We start from the raw sequence: 19,785 nt of genomic DNA, 5'->3' as shown, positions 1-19,785 counted from the left end.
TAGACTCTTTAAAATACGTCCAAGAGTTTTACACACCGGTCTGTTATTGTAGGGACATCGGCGTTACATTTTCACGTCCCTAAACATGACGTGGAACAAAACGACCTGTGATTGGATACTTTACATGACAGACAACCTCTGGGCAGTCCTTGGCCAATGAAAGCTGCTATGGAGTCAATCTGAAGGTCTAATTGTCCACTGACAAGGATGTTTAAATTTATGAACTGTAACCGATAAATCTGAAAACCGATAATCTGAAAACAGCCAAATATCATCAACTGAACTCTGATTATTATTATTGGAAGTCAGACACTTAAACTAGGAGCGAGTCAGTCGCCTCCGCAAGATCTTACGTGTCTACAGAATGTTGTAACTGGTGGTGTGTAGACAAACCTGTCAGAGAAGGAACATTTTACTGCTATTTTTCAGCTCCATTACACCTACGTGGCCTTTCAAACCCCCTCAACAATCTCATCTTTCATCATAGAGCCCTTCGAGAGAGCCAGACCCAGTGTCCCAGACAATAAAAAGCTAAACAAAGCATCATAAACAAACACATCATTAGTTCACGTAATTCAAGCTCCAGCTGTTGAACAACAGAAAACCATTAGAATGTATCAAATGCACTGGAAAATATGATACAATTCTGATAAAGTATCCCAGGAAAGCCCTTGGCAGGATCATTTCTCCTTATGGGTGACGCCATCATTAGTTACCGTGAGAGAGAAAGCCATTTCCCATGAAGGCTGCTCTACTGTGGCAGGGCCTTCGCTTTCTGCCCACACATGTTGTCACCAGCAGCTCAGGCATCATTTGTTCTCTATGATGTAATCAAGCTGCACTGAAAGCAATAGCATTTGCTTCGCAACTGGCGGCAGGGAGACAGTAACTCTACAGAAAGGAGCAATGAGCTTTAGTGATCCGAGATGTCATGTTGGACAAGGAACAAGCGAAGAGGAGGGGAAATGAAAACGTGGAAATTAAAGACAGGCAGGATGCAGCAGGAGTCATTCATCAGTGCATCAACGTATGTGAGCGCTGGAATAGGATGTGTGGGATATGGAGGGAGGGAGTGAGGGGGGCTGGTTTAAAGGCATAGTTCACCCAAAAACTAAAAAGGCACTTACAATGGATGTGAATCTGATCAATCTGAAAATTCGTTTCAATAGTTTAGCCACAAGACGTAAATAATATGCATGTTAATGTGACAGCTGTATTTAAAAAAAATTGCTTACTAATCTGTTCTGTGTACACTACTATTAAAAATTTTGGGGTCCGTTTTTTTTTTTTTTTTTTTAAGAAATTAATACTTTTAATTCATCAAGGATGCATTAAATTGATCAAACGTGACAATAACAAAAAATGCATCACAGTTTCCACACAAGTACGACCGTTTTCAACATGAATAATAATCAGAATGATTTCTAAAGCATCATGTGACACTGAAGACTGGCGTAATGATGCTGAAAATTCAGCATTGACATTAACAAATAGAAAACACTTATTTTAAACTGTAACAATATTTCACAGCATTCCTGTTTTTACTGTATTTTTGATCAAAGAAAAACAGCCTTGAGCATTTTTAAATGCAAAAACATTTTTAAAAACTTTCAGCAGTTTATATGCAACTTTACAACTTCATTGTCATGACAACGTAACGCCTACATCCTTAAAGCAACCATAAAACCAAGAGAACAACTTTACAGCTCTAATAATACACACGTTTTAACAGAAGAATTAGGGCAAGTCCTTTAATAAAATCAAAGGACATGTGTCTGCTTTAAAATCCTCCACAAATTGGCCCAATTGAATTGCATTGTGTTACCTCTCTTCTTCCTTTTTTAAAGAAAAGATGGATTGCCTTAAAGGAATATTTCACCCAAAACTATCCCATAATTTACTCACCCTCAAGCCTTTCTATGTGTATATGACTTTCTTCTAGTTATATTCAAAAATATCCTGGCTCTTCCCAGCTTGTAATGCCATTGGATAGTGGCCGAGTTTTTGAAGCTCAAAAAAGCGCATCCATCCATCATAAAAGTAATCCAGAGGGTTAATAAATGCCTTCTAAAGCAAAGAGTTTTTGTAAGAAAAATATCCATATTTAAAACTTTATAAACTATAATCACTGGCTTGTGGCCTTCAACAATGGGCGTACATGCGTTCACAAAAGAGTCGAAATCCAGCCGAAGGGTGACTGGAGTCGTGTGGATTACTTTTATGATGGATGAATTTTTGTATGAACTATTCAACCAAAGAGAGAGAGAGAGAGAGAGAGAGAGAGAGAGAGAGAGAGAGAGAGAGAGAGAGAGAGAGAGAGAGAGAGAGAGAGAGAGAGAGAGAGAGAGAGAGAGAGCATAACAATCATGGCTTTAGTCCCTTTTTGTGCTGAATAAAAGTGTTTTAATCGCCATTACACCGGGCAAACGATCAGGATTCATGGCATGTTGTGGCGTGAACGTTTTGTAGTGGCCTATGATTTAACAGATGGAAACAGCTAAGGAAATGTGTCACATACAAAAGCTGACAAGACAGCAGATTGTCAGGGGAGAGCCTCAAGGCGGCGTTGTGTAACGTTCACACACACAAACACATTTGAGACATGTGGGGCTCTGTTGGGAACCCGTGCTCACTAATGAAGTGAGTGTGTGAGAAAACATGTCTCACACACACACACGATTCCCACAAAGGCATAATAGAACCAATTCTGTCCACCTTTCGGAGAAGTGTTTCAGTGCTCACTTCCTGTCTGGAAGCATGACATTTTCCATCGTATGATCCCCTATTTTTACTCGACTTCAAACTCTCAGCTGACTAATGATGACAAACCTGCACTTCTTTTCCGAAGCGGTTGTGAGTACACTCTTTATCATCCTACCGATGCATCCCGGATCAAAGTAAAGGGCAGAAAGAACGTTGTCTTGTGTGTGAAGGAAAAGAGTTTTTTCTGCACTTGGTTTAAACACAGCCAAGCTTCCATTCAAAGAGAGGAAGTCGGGTTGCTTCTGGGGATTAAAACAAGGGCATGCGGGTTCACATTTCCCCTCCTCCTTTTCTCTATCTCTCTCTCTCGAAAGGAAAGCATACCCAGCTGTTTGACAAACATTACTAATGAGACTGAACAACTGCCTTTCTTTTTTTACTCTCTATCCAGAGAACGCAGAAGCCTGTGGGACACAGGGCCGTGCATATTCCGAAAGTCTCGCTCTCCCGGGAGAGAATGCAGTGAATCTATGGCTAAGCAAATGACTCCAGTGAGAGTTATGGGGGAGGATGTTGCACTAAAGCTGATCTGAGAACAGTTCTGAAGCTCTCGGTGGTTAGGAGATTTAGAGACAATGGGCCCATGTTGAAGAAGCTCTTTAAAACAAAAAGCCACAAACACTGATGAATGTCAAGGGCTGATTTGGATGTTAAAATGTACTGTTGTTAAAAATCACTGGATATTTGGCTACTGTTTAAATGGGGTTTCTCCGATTGTACGACAAGTTAAACTTATATGTGTGGCATAAATGGAATGAAAAATCAAGAAATATTGCGCTAATTGGGTCACTAATAAAAATAAGCTTTTGAACTCTTTGTACAGTAGGTCAGATATATTTGCTTCCACTGATGCACAAGATGCTCTTTGGGTTCATTCTAAAATCATGCTGGAGAACATGATCATTGCACATTGGTGGAGTTACACTAGTCATACAGAAAAAGGGGGGGGGGGGGCATGCCAAAGACAAAAACAAATAATTATCAAACTCTTCTTTAAAAATCAATTTGCACTGAAATTGCACTAATTTGAACTCTGGAATGGGGCATGGTTTTAAATTAGCCCAAAATGTCAAAAATGTCCCAAATCCAGCCTATATAATGTATGTATAGCTAGTATGAAGCTAATTTGTAACGTCTAGCATATGCTTGCAAGAAGTGGTCTCATAAATATTTAAAACTACTCCAGCCATATATGGGCACTTATTTCAAGCCACTAAACCCCCAAATCCGTCATTGAAGTTGTAGCCTAAATTGCTTGGGAAAATTGTGACATAAAGTTCAATCAGCTGATCAAAACACGCACGTCATTGATCAGTTCCTCAGAATCATTAGTGAGGAGCATAAAATATTTTTCATAAGATATAGTTTTGGAACATTTGATCAAAATGTATTTATGGTAATGTAACTCTTCATGTTGCATAAAGGACTTAGAAACAATATATCTTTTTTTTCTTGCCATTTTCACAAAAAAATGATCATATTGTTATTGGTCATGCTACAACTGATATTACCTGCTGCAACGATTTCATTTGAATTTTAATATTGAAAAATGAATAATATGGTGTAGATCTAAAGTCATTCATGCTTTAATAATTTAACTACGGGTTATCTCAAACAATAAATGAAAATCTACTAATTAATTTGCCAAATTAAGGGAATATAATTAAAAGTGAGTCCAAATGTTCAATCTGAGGTCATTCTTCTCTTTTATTTATTTATTTATTTGTTGTTTCTTTATCTCTGTAACCCCCATGCATATATGTACCAGACTTTTTAGAGGAGAAAACAGAATCGGCTCAAAACGTATTCGTGTCTATAATGTTGCAGAAATGTTCTTTATCATTATCCAGATGCGTCTTTCTGTAGCCTATCTCAGCATCAGGTTCGAGAAGGACGCAAGGTGAATAGGTAGCCAACTCACGTAATGTTTGGATGGATTCCTCCTCTTCTCCACATCCACCACTTTTACATCCAAAACTGTCCGAAACTGCATTGTGAAAACAACAGAGGCTTCAGAAGCACCGTTGGTAATCAGACAGCGACTGAATAAATGGACAGTCACGAAGACGTTTGCACGAATGAAATCGCTGTTCTTCTTCGCAATGAAAGCGAACGATTTTTGCCCCCCGGCCCGTCAGTTTAATCAGTCCGTTTGTTCCCCTTAGACGTAATGTAGATGTGAAGATCGAGTAATAAATGAGGTAAAACTTATATCCGTCTGCAGGAAACGAACATGCTCGTATCCATTTCTCTCACAGCGCAGAGCGGATTCTCGAACCGAATTCGAATCGAGACGCGTTCTAGAGTGTCATTCTGGAATCCGGATCGACGCGTCATAAGGGAACGAGCGCGTCTTCTTTGTGTGGACTACAGTAGTGTCGCTGAAGTCTGGGGGTTCTCCTCAAACGTGAGCGGCGCGCGTCATAAAGGCCGGGGTGCATTCACCGCGAAGTCCATTCGGCAGGAAGCGCGCGCACACACTGGTCTGGGATATTTGGGCAATGGGGATGGGCTTCTTGACAAGGACTCTGTTGCAGTTTAAGAGTCTCTACAGGGGGGGAAACGAGTGTTGTGTTGATATCATTGTCTTCCTTCGTAAAAGAGACAATGGCTGGATTTTACAGAGCATGCATTGTTTGTTTGTTTCTTTAAATTCAGTTTGTTTGTTGTGAGGGAAAACATTGCAATAGAGTATATGTAACAAAACCATGCCATATGCTAGATATGAACAGTCATTTGATGAACGTTCGATTTTGAATGCATTTTTTGCATAGTGTAAATGGAACAACAACAACAAACAAAAAAAAGCACATGGTTTGCTGCGAATGTATTCCATAATCTAAGATTATCAAGGACAGTATGAGACGTGATTTCCGTTACTCGTACGTACCGCAAATGAGCATAAATAGACCTGAACGCGCACAGATACAGATGTGCTCGCGGACGGTGACGTATCTATTTGCTCACAGCGACCTCCTATGGCCATTGAGTGCAACTACCGTTTAAAACGACCTTTTGTCTCCTAAATGAATCACTTACTCGCCCTCATTATCATATTGTACCAAATATGTATGACTTTCTTCCTTGGAACACAAAATGTTTTATTTTGAAGAATATCCAGGCCACTCTTTTCTGTATAATTAAAGTGAAAGGGAACTCATTTTTAAAGTGCCAGAAAGGAAAGGTTAAACAATGTAAATATTCAGGAGATCTCAAATGTTTATGTTAGCCCATTAAAGAGGCAATTTATGTATTAAGAACAATGCTGAAGTAAATATAACTGTATATTTTCATTCCACCATAAAAAGCAACATGTAAGGAAACAAAGAGCCATTAGATAACTTTAATGTTTTGTATTAAAAAAGGGTTCTGTCACTGTTTACAATCTTTCTTCATGATTGCTTTGAACACTTTGCTCGTATTTTTATTAACTTATTATTATTTTAAAATGATGCTACAACACAATGTAGTGGGCTTCTGTTGTGCTTATTATGTCACTTTTGCACTCTAAGAACGTCAGAGCAACTTCCAGCACCTCTCGACTCAGGTTTTGGCTGTAGCGCTGCCTCATGCTGGACAAAATATGCAGGACATGGCATCCTTTCTCAGCATCTGCAAAAAAAGCAACATGAGGGTCCTTTACTCACATATTTGGATCAGGTTTTATTTTGAAATAATGGCCACCTGCTTGTATATGATCCCACTCAGCACACTGTTTAATTATAAAATAAAATAACAATGAAGAATAAATATATATAATAAATAAATACTGATTCAAATTGAAAGTCTTATGTGACAGCCTGGGACAACCATGAAATACATTATACAAAATAATTTGAACTGAAAATGCAGTGCTTGACCAACCAAAATCAAGCATTTAGTGTAATAATATGAATAATATTATATGCATACGCAACTAGTATTTAAAAAAAAAAAAAAACTCACATTTTTCCCGTTTGGTATCCTCTCGTAAAATGTCCTTGATCGCTGTGTGAAGATCTTTGTCTTGTTCTGTTACCTAAAGCAGCCAAGGTAATAAAAATATAATTACGTTCTAAAGTAGTTTTAGAAATTATATTTTAGTTATGGTTAAACCACATTAAAGTGCCCCTATTGTGCTATTCTTGTTCTGAAGGTCTAACAAAGGTCTCACAGTATCTGAAACAGTTCGATAAAGGATCCGGTCTCTATAAACCCCTCCTTTCTGAGAGTCTACTCTGCTCTGATTGGTCAGATGGCCCAGTCTGTATCAATTCGAGCCCGAGTTCTCATCCTTTGGAAGCCAGCAGAACCAGCATCTTCTCGACAACACAAACCAAACTCTCCCGGGCCTCGGCTACAACTACAGTGTTTGAGGGCGGAACAAAGTAGACGTTCCATAGGCTGGCATTATGCTAATTTGTTACAAACCCACATAGGTTTGTGCAGGAAGTCTGGAATTGCTGATCTGATCTTTGAAACTATGCAGACCTTTTACATTCCCAACAGCTTTATTACACACTACATGAAAGGGAATATCTGAAAAAGCATAATAGGGGCGCTTTTAATATAATCCTCGTTAAAATCCTAAAGGGTACAAACCCTATTCAGATCTATAATATGTAGAAAGTATGTGTAGGAAGAGAATATTACACACATAATCCCTTTAGTTTTGTTAAGAGTCTCCTGAGGTAACATTAACCACTGCTGCTCTCTCTCTCTCTCTCAATATGATGATGTCATACTTGCTAAGAGGTGTCTTTATGTGTGCGCACATACATTGTAGACTTCATCCTGGGTCCGTATTTTGCGAAATATTTGTCCCTCATCCTGGAGGACGCTCAGGGTCTCTTTCAGAAGTTTTCGAATTTGCGTAGCCGATGACGTTCTGGGCTGATCTGACTCCTTCAGGCAAAATAAGAAATTAAATGATGAGTCACCCAAACAATGAATCACATTTCTGTGATGCACCATTCAAAATTACCATTTCAGCTCCTTTTAACAAAAAAATGAAACGCATACTCCACGTGCATTCTCGTTTGATGTCTAACGAAGATATCGACAGCTTCTCGTTAGCATACTTCTTTCTCATCACCGTATGCTGCTGTCCTTGAATCTCCAAACTAGCGGCATCTCATAAAATGTTACAGACGATCACTCCCTGCTGCCATCAAACAGCACAACACATCCTCCCTGCAGTGCCCACAAGTTATTCCTGGCTCTTATATCCTGATAGACTCCAGCCAAGAGTGGTGACATTGAACAAGGACAGTTTACTTTGGTAGACTTGTGCGTTCATCTTTTGCATAGTGGAATTTTCCAGCTTTATTGGTACTGGACAGTGAAGGAAAGACATGAAACATACTCTATTGAGTACAGTGGAGGTCAAGGTCAGGCCCAGTACCTGTTCTGCTGAAGAACTTTGGATCAGTGGATGTAAGAGGAACTCGACATCATAAGGACGAAACCTGGCCACCTCTTTCTCTGAGAGGAACTCCTTAAGGGTGAGAACTGACCGAGACAGCAAATGGTGGAAATGTGAGGAACCACCAGCTCTGTAAATAAAATTGAAAAGCACAGAAAGCACGTTTAATGTGTTTCACAATTAGGCCCTACATTTCAAATTTGAGGTCTGAATCAAGACATTAAATTTCAGATGCTTTTTTTCCCCAAGCTTGGAACAAAAAAAAATGTTTTATAGTCTTATGGTACGGATCCACTTGTCCATGCGACACTTCTGTCACGCCGCACTCCACTTTATTCCAATGGGTGACGTCAAGCGACCGGGAACGGAAGGCGATGCTGCATTTGAAAAAATTACTATCCAATAGAAGAAGAGCACATGGAGACTGGGGGAATCATGAGCCGCTGGCTCAAAACCACGCCCATAGCGGTAAACTTGAGGAACGCCCATCAACGTACAAATGAGGGGAGACGTCGCGACACCACGCTTCAGTCGTGTCGCAAAAATGGATCCCTACCGTTAGGCACGTTAGTATTTTCACACACAAAAATAACTAGTTTAAAACCAGTTATTTATATTTTTTGCTGTAGTGTGTCAGTAGTAAATAAATATCAGTTGAAAATACATCTCCAAACATTCCTTTTGCCATTAATTGTAATAATCCAGTGAGATTTTTGTATGCAAGTGTCTTGGAGCCATTGCCACAGTTCTTCTGGATTATTTTCTCGTCTCAGTTTTTTCTGTTCTCGATGATGGTGAGATCAGATCTCCGTGTCGTGTGGATCATACCGGCTGTTGTCAGACTCCTTGTGCATACAAAAATCTCACTGGATAATTACAATTAATGGCAAAAGGAATGTTTGGAAATGTAAACTGATATTTCCTACAGACACACTACAGCAAAAGATAGAAATAACTGGCTTAAACCCATTTTTTGGGAGTGAAAATACTAACATGCCTAAGACTTTTGCACATAAATACATATACATACATATATACATATACATATACATACATGACCCTGGATCACAGAACCAGTCACAAGTAGTATGGGTAAATTTGTGGCAATAGCCAACAATACACTGTATCGGTCAAAATTATCGATTTTTCTTTTATGCCAAAAATCATGAGGATATTAATTAAAGATCAAGTTCCATGAAGATATTTTGTAAATTTCCTACCGTGAATATAAAAAAAATATATATTTTTGTGAGTGAATGCAGCACAATCGTGAACATAAATGGGCAACTTCAAAGGCGATTTTCTCGATGTTTCGTTTTTTTTGCACCCTCAGATTCCAGAATAGTTGTATCCAATCCTAACAAACCATTCATCAATGGAAAGCTTATTTATTCAGCTTTCACATGATGTATACATCTCAATTTAAAAAAATTGACCCATGTGACTGGTTTTGTGGTCCAGGGTCACATATATATATATACATACGTACACACACACACACATATATAATATATATATATATATAATTTTTGTTATTATTATATATTTATATCATGCATATATGTCACATAAAAATGCATGCAAAACGGGCTGCAAGCATTTTTTCCATGTAGCACAATTAGGTTAATGTCACTGCAGGTGTAAGATGTAAATGATGTCATGTAAAATAACAGATGTAAATGAGACCATCATTCTGCGTGACTCACTCTGTGCCGCCCAGGTCATCACTCGGCATCTGGAACGGCTCATCATAGCACTTTCTGTACAGCTGAGGCATTTCCAGCATACGCGAGATCTGCACTGCCATCACAGGGTCACTGACTTTATCTAAACGAACACACACAAACAACTACAGAGTGATGATTACAGCAAAATAACCATGTGTTCTGCAAACAAGCTCACTCTAACTGATTAAACAGACATATTATGTGCATCTAAATCCCTTAACATTTCACTTACAGAAGCAGGTGGCCTTGATCTCCCTCGCATCCCTGGAGGTTTTGACAGTCCCTCGTATCCTCAGCAGGTCTCCGATCTCCAGCTCGGTGCTCTGCCTTTCAGCCTCCTTCAGTCGTTTGAGTTCGTCTTCTATGTTAAAGCCTCTGGAGGATCCGCTGGGATCTCTGCCTATTGACATTAGCACTGGATTAGTACACCTACTGGATTAATATTCCTTACGCATCAGATTTTCTACAACATCTACAGCTGGCTTGCTTAAAAATGTTTAAGTAATTTAAAAAAGATTGTACTAAGAAAAAACTATTTTTGCTGATTAAATATTTACAGCAGTGAAAACATTATTTTCACTATAGGAGTTTCCATCTTTTAAAGCTTTTAAATATCTTTGACACACTACTGTTTGGGGTCAGCTAATTAAAAAAATATATTAATAAGTTTTATTCAGAAAGAATGCAGTTGATCAAAAATGACGGTAATATGCTGGGGTCATCAGGGATTACTGAAAAAATATTGTTATGATACCCACAGAAATATAACAGGCAGCAATGCTGTTTAATATTTTTTTTAAAACAGCAATGTTTTCAACATTGATAATAATAATAAATGTTTCTTGAGCAGCAAATCAGCATATTAGAATGATTTCTGAAGGATCATGTGACACTGAATACTGGAGTAATGATGCTGAGAATTCACAGGAATAAATTACATTTTAGAACATATTCAAATACAAAGCAGTTATTTTACATTGCAATAATATTTTCACAATATTAATATTTGAACTGTATTTTTTATAAAATAAATGCTTTGGAAAGCATAAGAGACTGCTTTAAAAAAACATTAAAAATCTTACTAACCCCAAATTTGTGAACAATAGTGTAGATTCAAAATATATTTTTCTGTAATTGTACTGAATTAATGTGAAATGTTAAAGGGGTCATATAATGCCATTTTTGTACAAGCTAATATGATTCTTTAGGGTCTAAATTAAAAGTTTGTAATATACTTTAATAAAAAATTCTCATTAGTATTGTAAGAAAACACTCATTTTACCTGGTCAAAAACAGCTCTGTTTCAGCACGCCGTTTAAGTGCATGTGTCTTTAAATGATAATGAGCTTTGCTCACCCCGCCCCTCTGTTCTGTGCGCACACCGTACACAATAACACAATAACCATAACGCGGGATTATGAATTATATTGAGAACGTCGTACATAGAAAACATGCCGTAATGTACCCTGAGTGTAAACAGCCGCATTCATCGTGAAGCGTGCCGCAAGCGATTTGCAAAAACGCTGCTGTCAATCAACAATCGTGGGAGGGGCATCCGGAATGGCTTGATTTGAGACAGGGGAAAACATATAAGAAGATTAAAAAAAAAAAAAAAACACTGGATGGATTTTTATCATTTTATGATGGTTGTGTACAGGCACTGCCAACAACACACATTTCAGTACAATCAACTTGTAAAAGTGCATGTACCATTATATGACCCCTTTAATGTTACTAATGTAGTGTCAAGACAGTTTTTGTAACTTACATTTAGTCGGTTCTCCTTGATCCCTCCATTTCTCATCTTTCCAACAAAGACAATTTATGACACCAGTACTATCATCCACTATGTGTTAAAGGAAAACAGACAAGCAATAGTAAGACCAGGTGCAACATGTGCCCACTTTTGAGGGGCAGTACTGGCTCACTTGGTTCCCAAGGCAAGATAAGACATGAAAGGAAAAAAATACTGGTCAAAGTGGCCGAGTTTATAAAGGAACCAAGAAAAATTGCAACAGACCTGGTAATGCACTTTTCTTGTGTATAAAATCTTTGATGATGATCAAATTTGATTAGTTTAGATCAATAAAATGCCAAAAAGTGTATGTTTCTATAACATTAAAAAGGTGATAATGCAGAAATAATGTTTTTTCCAGACCTCCATAACAGTAGAAATCGTCTCTCTCCCGCTTGTAAACAACCGTCCCCAGTACATCCACCTGGAAGAGTGGGTGATTCTTGTAGAAATAAACTCCTGCAAGACATCATGACATGTGTCAAATGTGGGACCTTCTTTGGTAACAGTAAAAGTACAGGGCCTTCTTATATCTATGCATTATCTATTTTAAAAACAGCAACTAACAAAAAAAAAGTAGCTCATGCAAAACAATATGTTGCAGTGTAACAAATATTTAGAAAAATACTTTGGTATTATTTATCAATACTTTATTACTTTTATTTCTGTGTAGATAAAGATAAATCCAATAAACAGAAGCAAAGGGGCCGATGGTTAACTGCTGTATTTTACGTTACCAGGTACTTGTCTGGACTCTTTCATCTGTAGGATGTCAGTAATGTAGAGTCTGGAATATGCGGAGAACACGGGGTCCAGACCCCACAGCATAGACGGCGGCTCTTCGGCATCAGCAGCAGCATCAGCACCTCCCGGATCATTCACAGCCATCAGACATCGCTGACAACACAAAGTTAACCACCGCGAAACATAAACACGACGATAGGGAATCTCCGTGCTTCTGATGTGAGCTTGGTTAAACTTAACTTGTTTTACTTGATGGTGAGGGAATAGAAACTAAGAAACCCTGGAGTTTGTTCTACTCGCGGTGTCATGTTTGTGTTTTTCCGCTCTTTGCGCAGTTGACTCACTGCGCACATAGGAAGGAACTACGCTTGCCTCATGAATATTAATTAGCTTCAGTGCCTGGACGTGTTTAAAGGGATAGTTCACCCACAAATGAAAATTCCGTCAGAAAATATTGATAGTTTATTTGAAAATATTATTGATATTATCATTATTATTTGATAATGTTATTGATAATATTGATAATTTATTGATTTAAAAAAAATGTATTTATTATAAAAATTCCCATACTATGGAGTCAATAGGGCCCATCAACTGTTTGGTTACCCATATTCTACTAAATATCTTCTTTTGTGTTCAGCAGGAGAAAGAAATTAATTTTCAACAATTTGAAGGCGAGTAAATTACGACAGAATTTTCATTTTTGGGTGAACTGTCCCTTTAACAAGCAAACGTGACACAAGCTTTCCATTCTCCAAGAACACATACAAATACATAAAAAAATGCGTATATGTTTTAAATGGTTTAATATAATAGACATTTAAGGCCCAAATAGAGTATAAATAAATTAATTGTTTTAGTTGAAAAAAGATTTGTTAGATTACAGATGTTTTGTTTTATTGTCAAACTCCTTTAATTCATATAGAAACATAATGATTACGAATGCTCATATAATATGCAAATACTTATTTATAACTTATTGAGAAAGGTGTGTATATATATCACTGCAAGGCAAAGTGAGGGTATACTACAGCTTCAAATAAGTGCCGGTAGCCTGCGAATACCGGCGGTGCGTACCGGCCCACTTCAGGCACTGAGTAAGATCGCGTGGGTGTTTGACACACACACACACACACACACACACACACACACACACACACACATACAGGGCTGGAAATGGGGGGTAACTATCTGTGTGTGTGTGTGTGTGTGTGTGTGTGTGTGTGTGTGTGTATAACAGTTCTCGTAGTTTATGTCAGAAAGTCAAACACAGTGAGGATTAAGCGTTACATTGAATTTTCAGAAAATAGCTAGATAACTAGATCTTGTCTCCACGTTGAATATTGAAAGAAAACTTATGTTCCCTGACCGGGAATCGAACCCGGGCCGCGGCGGTGAGAGCGCCGAATCCTAACCACTAGACCACCAGGGAGCGCTGAAAATCATAAGATGCTTTGTCATTTTTTTCACACATATGTTCAACACTCGAGTACTTTTAGAAGTATTGCAGAAACAGAAAGTATGACCTCCACCAAAACATTCGATGGAGATCATTATCCAAAATACACTCATAATCGTCACTAGAGCACTAATAGACTACATTAGACTCGGGTTTTGCTCTTGAGAAACACAAAGTAAGATTACAATGTAGGCCTAGGGTTAGGCTATTTTTCCTCTTTACCATCCATATGAGTCTTGAAATATGGGCTAGAGATGAATTCCTTCTGAAAAGCTTGCAGGTCTCCCAATCTGCCCCTCACAAAACCTCTTTAAAACCAGCTAACAGACTAGTTAGACCAGACTGGGGGCCAGATAAGACATATTTTTTACAGCATGTATAGCCTACTCCTTTTCTTAATTTAGCCTATCTAAACTATATGTGCACTAAAATGTCAGACATGTGAAGCTCTGCTGAGTCATCCTACCTTTGAGATTCTTTTGTAAATCTGTCCTATTATTCCAGAGAGAGATGGAGAGGTGTCGCAATCTGTGTCATGTCACTGTAAGATCGTAAACCGTGATAGAAGACTGTTATTTGCAGTAAGAGTGATAGCTGCGTCTGGTGCTAGAGGAGTGCATTGAAATTGGCCATAAATGCAACTGTCAGATATTGATGTGAACTGACTGACCCAAACCCTCAGACAAAGCCATCCACTTTGTGCAATACTGTTAAAATTATCATCATTGTATGATCTATCTAATAGTCAGACTGGCTGAAATGACGACTATTGCTGATGAGAAACACACACAGCAGATAAGTTATCATAAGAGTATCTGTTTTATTGTTATTATAGGGCCATTATGAGCTCTTTTAGAGACAGTAAACACTACTGCTTAATACTGATCTGAAACCTTTTTGCTATAGTCAAACTTCTAAATACAAGACAAAATACAAAAAAAGAGTGTTCTTTAGCGTGTAACTATTTTCAAGGTTGTGTCATGAATATTAGCTTTACATAAATTCCCGAACTGTGTGAAGTAGCCATCATAGTCCATAACCTGACCTTTGGACGAGTTAGGGCAGATTAACAGTCAATACAAAGAAGAGGTCAAAGAGTAACTGTTCATGTATTGATCACATTTTCCAGAAGTGCAAAGCAGTCAATTTGTTCTCTATTTGCCAGTGGGCTTTGTCTGTGGCAAGCTGACCCACTTGAAATACTGTTTTAGGCAAGATGCTACCGTTTTCAGATGCCTTTTGAGCAGCGTTCTAAGAAGGAATAGTTCACAATTTTCATTCGTTTCTCGCCCTCATGCCATTTCAAACAAGTTTGCTTTTGGCCTCAATGGAACATAAACAGTGAACTCTCCAAAACACACAAAAACGCCATAAAAGAACATTAATAGTCATTCATTTGATTATATACAGTATCAAAAGTCTTCTGAAGTCATCCAAAAAATATATATACATGAGTTTGGAATGACATGAGGATGAGAACATGATGACAGAATTTTCATTTTTGAATGAACTATCCCTTTAAACCTAATAAACTTTGATTTACAGTTCAAACCTACCTCTTTTAATCACAGTTAAACTATATAGCCAGTGCTTTTTTGTTGAGTCATTAAAACACTTCTAAATGTTGAAATGAAGCGTTTAATGGAAGTCCTGTGACAGATTGGAGGTTTGTTCTATCCCAGCAGTACTCTCTGGAGTCTGTCTGCGGGGACACTGTTCTCCTCCTCTGACTCTGCGTCGCTCTGTGGGTTTGAGCTGCAGGGAGAGGAACACTGCGGGGAACAGAGGTAATGCATGAGCGGCAGGCGGTACTTCCCACAGAAATCCACAAACTTGATGTGCCTCACACACGAGTCGAAGTAAACACCTGAAGGGCATGATATGGAAAAGTGTCAAAGAGGTGGACAAATATTCAAGATTTTAAAGACAACGATAAAAATCTGCTTAAAGTAATAACAGCATTAGTCAACAGCACACAAAACAAATGTCCTTTTCTGTAAAAATAAAATGAGAACAAATCTGTCAATGGGGCAAATCTGTACGTTTTTAAATTCTTAGTTTCAATCACAAATTTTCAATTCTCAGTCAGTTTAGTCACAAGACGCAAACAACATGCATGTTAACTATTTCACCGCCAGCGTTTTTAAAAAACATTTTATTCTACCTTCATGCATTCCTTTTTTATGATACACTTAAATGTAAGTTTCATAAAAAAACAACATTTTGAACAAAAAGTTAAGAAAATGGGATTCTTTTTTTCCAAAGATTTCAATGTGCATAAGCAATGCTTTTATCGCTTGTTTCTTCTAATTTTTTCCCTGTTTTGATCCGGAGATTCTCTGCTCTTTCAGAAGATGCGTAATAGCGCCCCCTATCATATTACAGTAAAACACGGAAAGCCGGAAAATTCCAGAGACCCAAAGGGACAATTGCAACAAAACAAAAAATCCATAGCCATTCACATGCTAACGAGAATCAATTTTTACAGTTTTGACATTGCAAACCGACAATACTCCTTAAAACGACTGCAAAAATAACGAGTTAAACAGCTTTACAGCTCAAATAATACACACGTTTTAACAAATAAATAGATATAAGAGCGTTTTTAAAATTATAAGCACAATTTGCTTCTAAATCCCTCAGAAATTGTCCCATTCACTTCCATTGTAAGTGCCCCACCTTAATATTGATTTTTGCTTTTTTTTTAAGAAAATAAAGGGTTAAATTATAATGTTTAATGTTGAAATTATTATTCTGGGTTGAAATTACCCAGAATATTCCTTTAATCTATGCATTATGTGGCTTAAAGTAGTGGTATCCTTGCAAGATTTAGTTTTGATAAGACAGTTTTTTTCTAAATATGTCACTTTTTCACAGATTATACAGTGTTATTGTGCTCCCCTACCTGCACACTTTGGGTTGGGACATTCGCTAGCCAGGTTTAAATAATGGATCAGATTGGACGGTAGGTCACACGAGCGAAACGGAAGGTTCTGGGACTTGACCGTGCGTCCTGCTAGCTCTAAAAGTGATGGAGGGTCGTAGGTCATGTCCTTGATGAAGCGCACAACAAGAGGATTTCCACGGAGACTGAGCTCCTGCAAGTGGACGAGGCTGAGGATCTCACGAGGGAGGAAGGTCAGCAGGTTGTTGTGGAGACTGAGAGAGAGAAGGGAGTGTAGTCTGCAAGGAGAGAAATCAGATGATAACATTAAAAAAATCACCTCACTGCTTTGACTTTACAACATACAGTAAGAGAATGAGTAACAAAAAACCTCACTTGTTGAGTTGGGGCGGGATGCTTTGGATGCGATTGTCACACAGAACCAGGTATCTCAGACTGGTGAGGTTAGCCACTTCAGGTGGGATGGAGGAGATGAGGTTACCTCCCAAATACAGCATCTCTAGACTATATAGCAGAGGTCAAAAGTTAAAGGAATAGTTCACTTCACCAAAAAATTATTTATTTCTAATTTGCTCACCCTCAAGCCATCCTATGACTTTCTTCTTTCAGACGAACACAATCAGAGTTATATTAAATAATATCCTGGCTCTTTCTAGCTTTATAATGGCATTAAATAGTGCCAGAGTTCCGTAGTTTCCATAATGCGACTCCAGTGAGTTAATAAATGCCTTCTGAAGAAATGATTTTATTTTATTTTTTTATGAAAAATATCCATATTTAAAACTTTATTAACTATAATCACTGGCTTACAGCAACGGCTATACGCACGTTAACGAGAGAGTCGAGTTCCAGCGGACAGGTTGTACTTTATTACGTTTTAAATATGGATATTTTTCTTGCAAAAACCCATCGCTTCTCTTCAGAAGGATTTTATTAACGAACTGGAATCGAATGAATTACTTTTATGATGGATGGATGTGCTTTTTGAAGCTTCAAAAACTCGGGCACTATTCAATGCCATTACAAACCTGGGAAGAGCCAGGATATTATGTAATATAACTCTTGATTGTGTTTGGCTGAAAGAAGAAAGTCATATACACCTAGAATGGTTTGAGGGGGAGTAAATCATAGGATAATTTCATTTTTGGGTGAACTATTCCTTTAAAGATCCATGAAATTAAGTTTTGTAGCTTTTAGTTTGTTTTAGCTTTGAGCCTAGCTATATGTTAGCGTATACTCCTACATGTTGACAAAAAAAAAAGTCTTTCTCCTCCTGGAAAATTGCCCAAAAATACTGCTTTCTCATCTTGTCAGCACAGGAATTAACCAAATTGAGTCCAATAAAATGCTTTAATAAGAAATTCCCTGTTTTCAAAGGTACTTTAAAAAAATTAACAACTATGTAGAGTGTGGAGATGAATAGGCCTATGTGAAAAGCTAAATTAGTATTGCAGTATTGTGATCACAACGAAAGCATACAAAGGAAAAACAGTGTGCCGCCAATGGAGGGAGTTCATACTCCTTCTAAATACAGAGGTCAACATTTAGCAATGTAATGATGAAACAGGAAGATCTAATTTTAACTTTCTAGCAAATGAAAGCAGAGATCATTAACTTCAGAGTAAACAGTCTGTTATGTCAGAATTATTTGTCTAAGAGTAGACCCTAGCTTCGTTCTTTCAATCTATTGGTTAATATTTTACCCAAAAGCCCACCAACCAGCCCCAGGCCATGGAATTTATTCGACTACTGTTTAGTTTTGTAACACTGGCCGGGTCAGACCTGAGTCTGTCTGGCTGTCAACAGAAACAGTATCTCTCACTCTCCCTCTCTCTAAGCTTATCTCTTTTTATATAGGGTCGTCGTTCCCCAGGACAGCTGCTGACTGTTTCTAAAGCAATAGAAACAAACAATCCCATACCTGATCAGGTTCTCTATTTCTGAAGGGATGTCCTTCAATCTGTTTCCTCCAAGTGACAGGGACTGTAGTGTGGTCATTTTTAGAAACTGTATGGGAATATCCTCAAACCTGTTTCCACTCATATTCAGAGTTTCTACCTGCATGCACTCAAACTCCTTAGGGAACGAGAACTCGTTCAGAAGATTGTTCTTTGCCACAAACGTCTTTAGGTTTGTAAGTCGCATAAAGTCATCTGGTATGACCGTGAGCGCATTATTGCTCATATCCACATATTCCAGGTTAGATAGAAAACAAACGGAAGGTGGAAGAAACGATAAACGATTGTAAGTGAGATGCAGCTGCTGGATTTGTTTTCTTTTACTATCCGCGAGATGATCCAAGTTCAAGTCGTCTAGATGGAGACGTGACAAATGTAAAACTGCACACTTGTCGTCCATGCTTGGGAAACGAGCCATATGGACTATTTAGTAAAGTAAAATAATAATATAGGTAAGTATAGTAAGTATCACACTTTTTTAATGGCGCAGCAGTCTAAAAATGTATCACTTCGAGTTATAATCCATACACTTAACATTTGACTAAAGTGTCCGAAATGCGCGCTCCTGACCGAAGACTTTGGTGGTTTTATCTGTGCTAGAATGCGCGCGTCACGCCTCCTGCAGTCAGTGGTTGGTCATCCAAACATGAGGCAAGTTTGCTCCGTCTCATAAGTCTCTTATGTAACTCTGCACGTTTAGTTCGAGTGCCTGGTTTACATAAAAACCTGTTGGTAGGCAGCAGGTCTGCTTTTATGAAAGATTAGTGATTGCATTTAAAGCATAAATCTATTGTCCACATGTAGATGGTGGGACAATAAAAAGGCATTTTACTTTGAGGTACAGTATAGGCTACTCTTTTTATTGGCATGATCATGCTATGGCTTACTGTAGTCAAACAGTTCCTATAGTTAGCCTATATACACCTGTATTTATGTAGCCTAGTTAAATATTCATGTAGCAATAATGAATTTGAGTACATAATAATGACAATATACATGTCACAATCAGACATGCCCATTTGGCAGCCAT

The 19,785-nt window shown here is 38.0% G+C and overlaps 3 protein-coding genes across 8 annotated transcripts in view; all 3 read right to left on the bottom strand.

Annotated features, from left to right (window-relative positions):
- The window catches only part of sh3pxd2aa (SH3 and PX domains 2Aa), a gene marked incomplete at its 5' end in the record, with an annotated part of 104,060 nt that extends 98,805 nt beyond the window's left edge, over positions 1–5,255 (bottom strand). For all 5 annotated transcript variants that reach the window (XM_081362513.1, XM_081362514.1, XM_081362517.1 and 2 more), the window contains one exon: positions 4,685–5,255. In XM_081362513.1, coding sequence (XP_081218639.1) covers positions 4,685–4,756 — 72 coding nt within the window. The remainder of the gene's footprint in view (positions 1–4,684) is intronic.
- Positions 5,256–5,845: 590 nt separating this feature from the next.
- stn1 (STN1 subunit of CST complex) lies at positions 5,846–12,789 on the bottom strand. The gene is made up of 9 exons (XM_081360426.1): positions 12,427–12,789; positions 12,053–12,148; positions 11,663–11,740; positions 10,127–10,294; positions 9,874–9,994; positions 8,147–8,297; positions 7,522–7,647; positions 6,709–6,781; positions 5,846–6,375 (listed from the first exon to the last, which is right to left on the bottom strand). Exons 1-9 carry the CDS (start codon positions 12,575–12,577, stop codon positions 6,218–6,220), a joined length of 1,122 nt encoding a protein of 373 aa, XP_081216552.1. The 5' UTR covers positions 12,578–12,789; the 3' UTR covers positions 5,846–6,217.
- Positions 12,790–14,693: 1,904 nt separating this feature from the next.
- lrrc58a (leucine rich repeat containing 58a) lies at positions 14,694–19,445 on the bottom strand. Of its 2 annotated transcripts, none has more exons than XM_081360879.1 (4): positions 18,719–19,445; positions 17,173–17,301; positions 16,798–17,075; positions 14,694–15,664 (listed from the first exon to the last, which is right to left on the bottom strand). In XM_081360879.1, exons 1-4 carry the CDS (start codon positions 19,171–19,173, stop codon positions 15,531–15,533), a joined length of 996 nt encoding a protein of 331 aa, XP_081217005.1. In that variant the 5' UTR covers positions 19,174–19,445; the 3' UTR covers positions 14,694–15,530. The 2 variants fall into 2 exon arrangements, with proteins under 2 accessions (XP_081217005.1, XP_081217004.1); XM_081360878.1 differs by having other exon boundaries at positions 14,696–15,759; positions 18,719–19,408.
- Between the last annotated feature and the right edge of the window lie 340 nt (positions 19,446–19,785).

This window comes from Scardinius erythrophthalmus (genome assembly GCF_964197995.2).
Source record: "Scardinius erythrophthalmus genome assembly, chromosome: 3".
Taxonomy (NCBI): domain Eukaryota; kingdom Metazoa; phylum Chordata; class Actinopteri; order Cypriniformes; family Leuciscidae; genus Scardinius; species Scardinius erythrophthalmus.
Note: the sequence above shows the minus strand (reverse complement) of the source record. Positions and strands in the feature narration are given on the sequence as shown.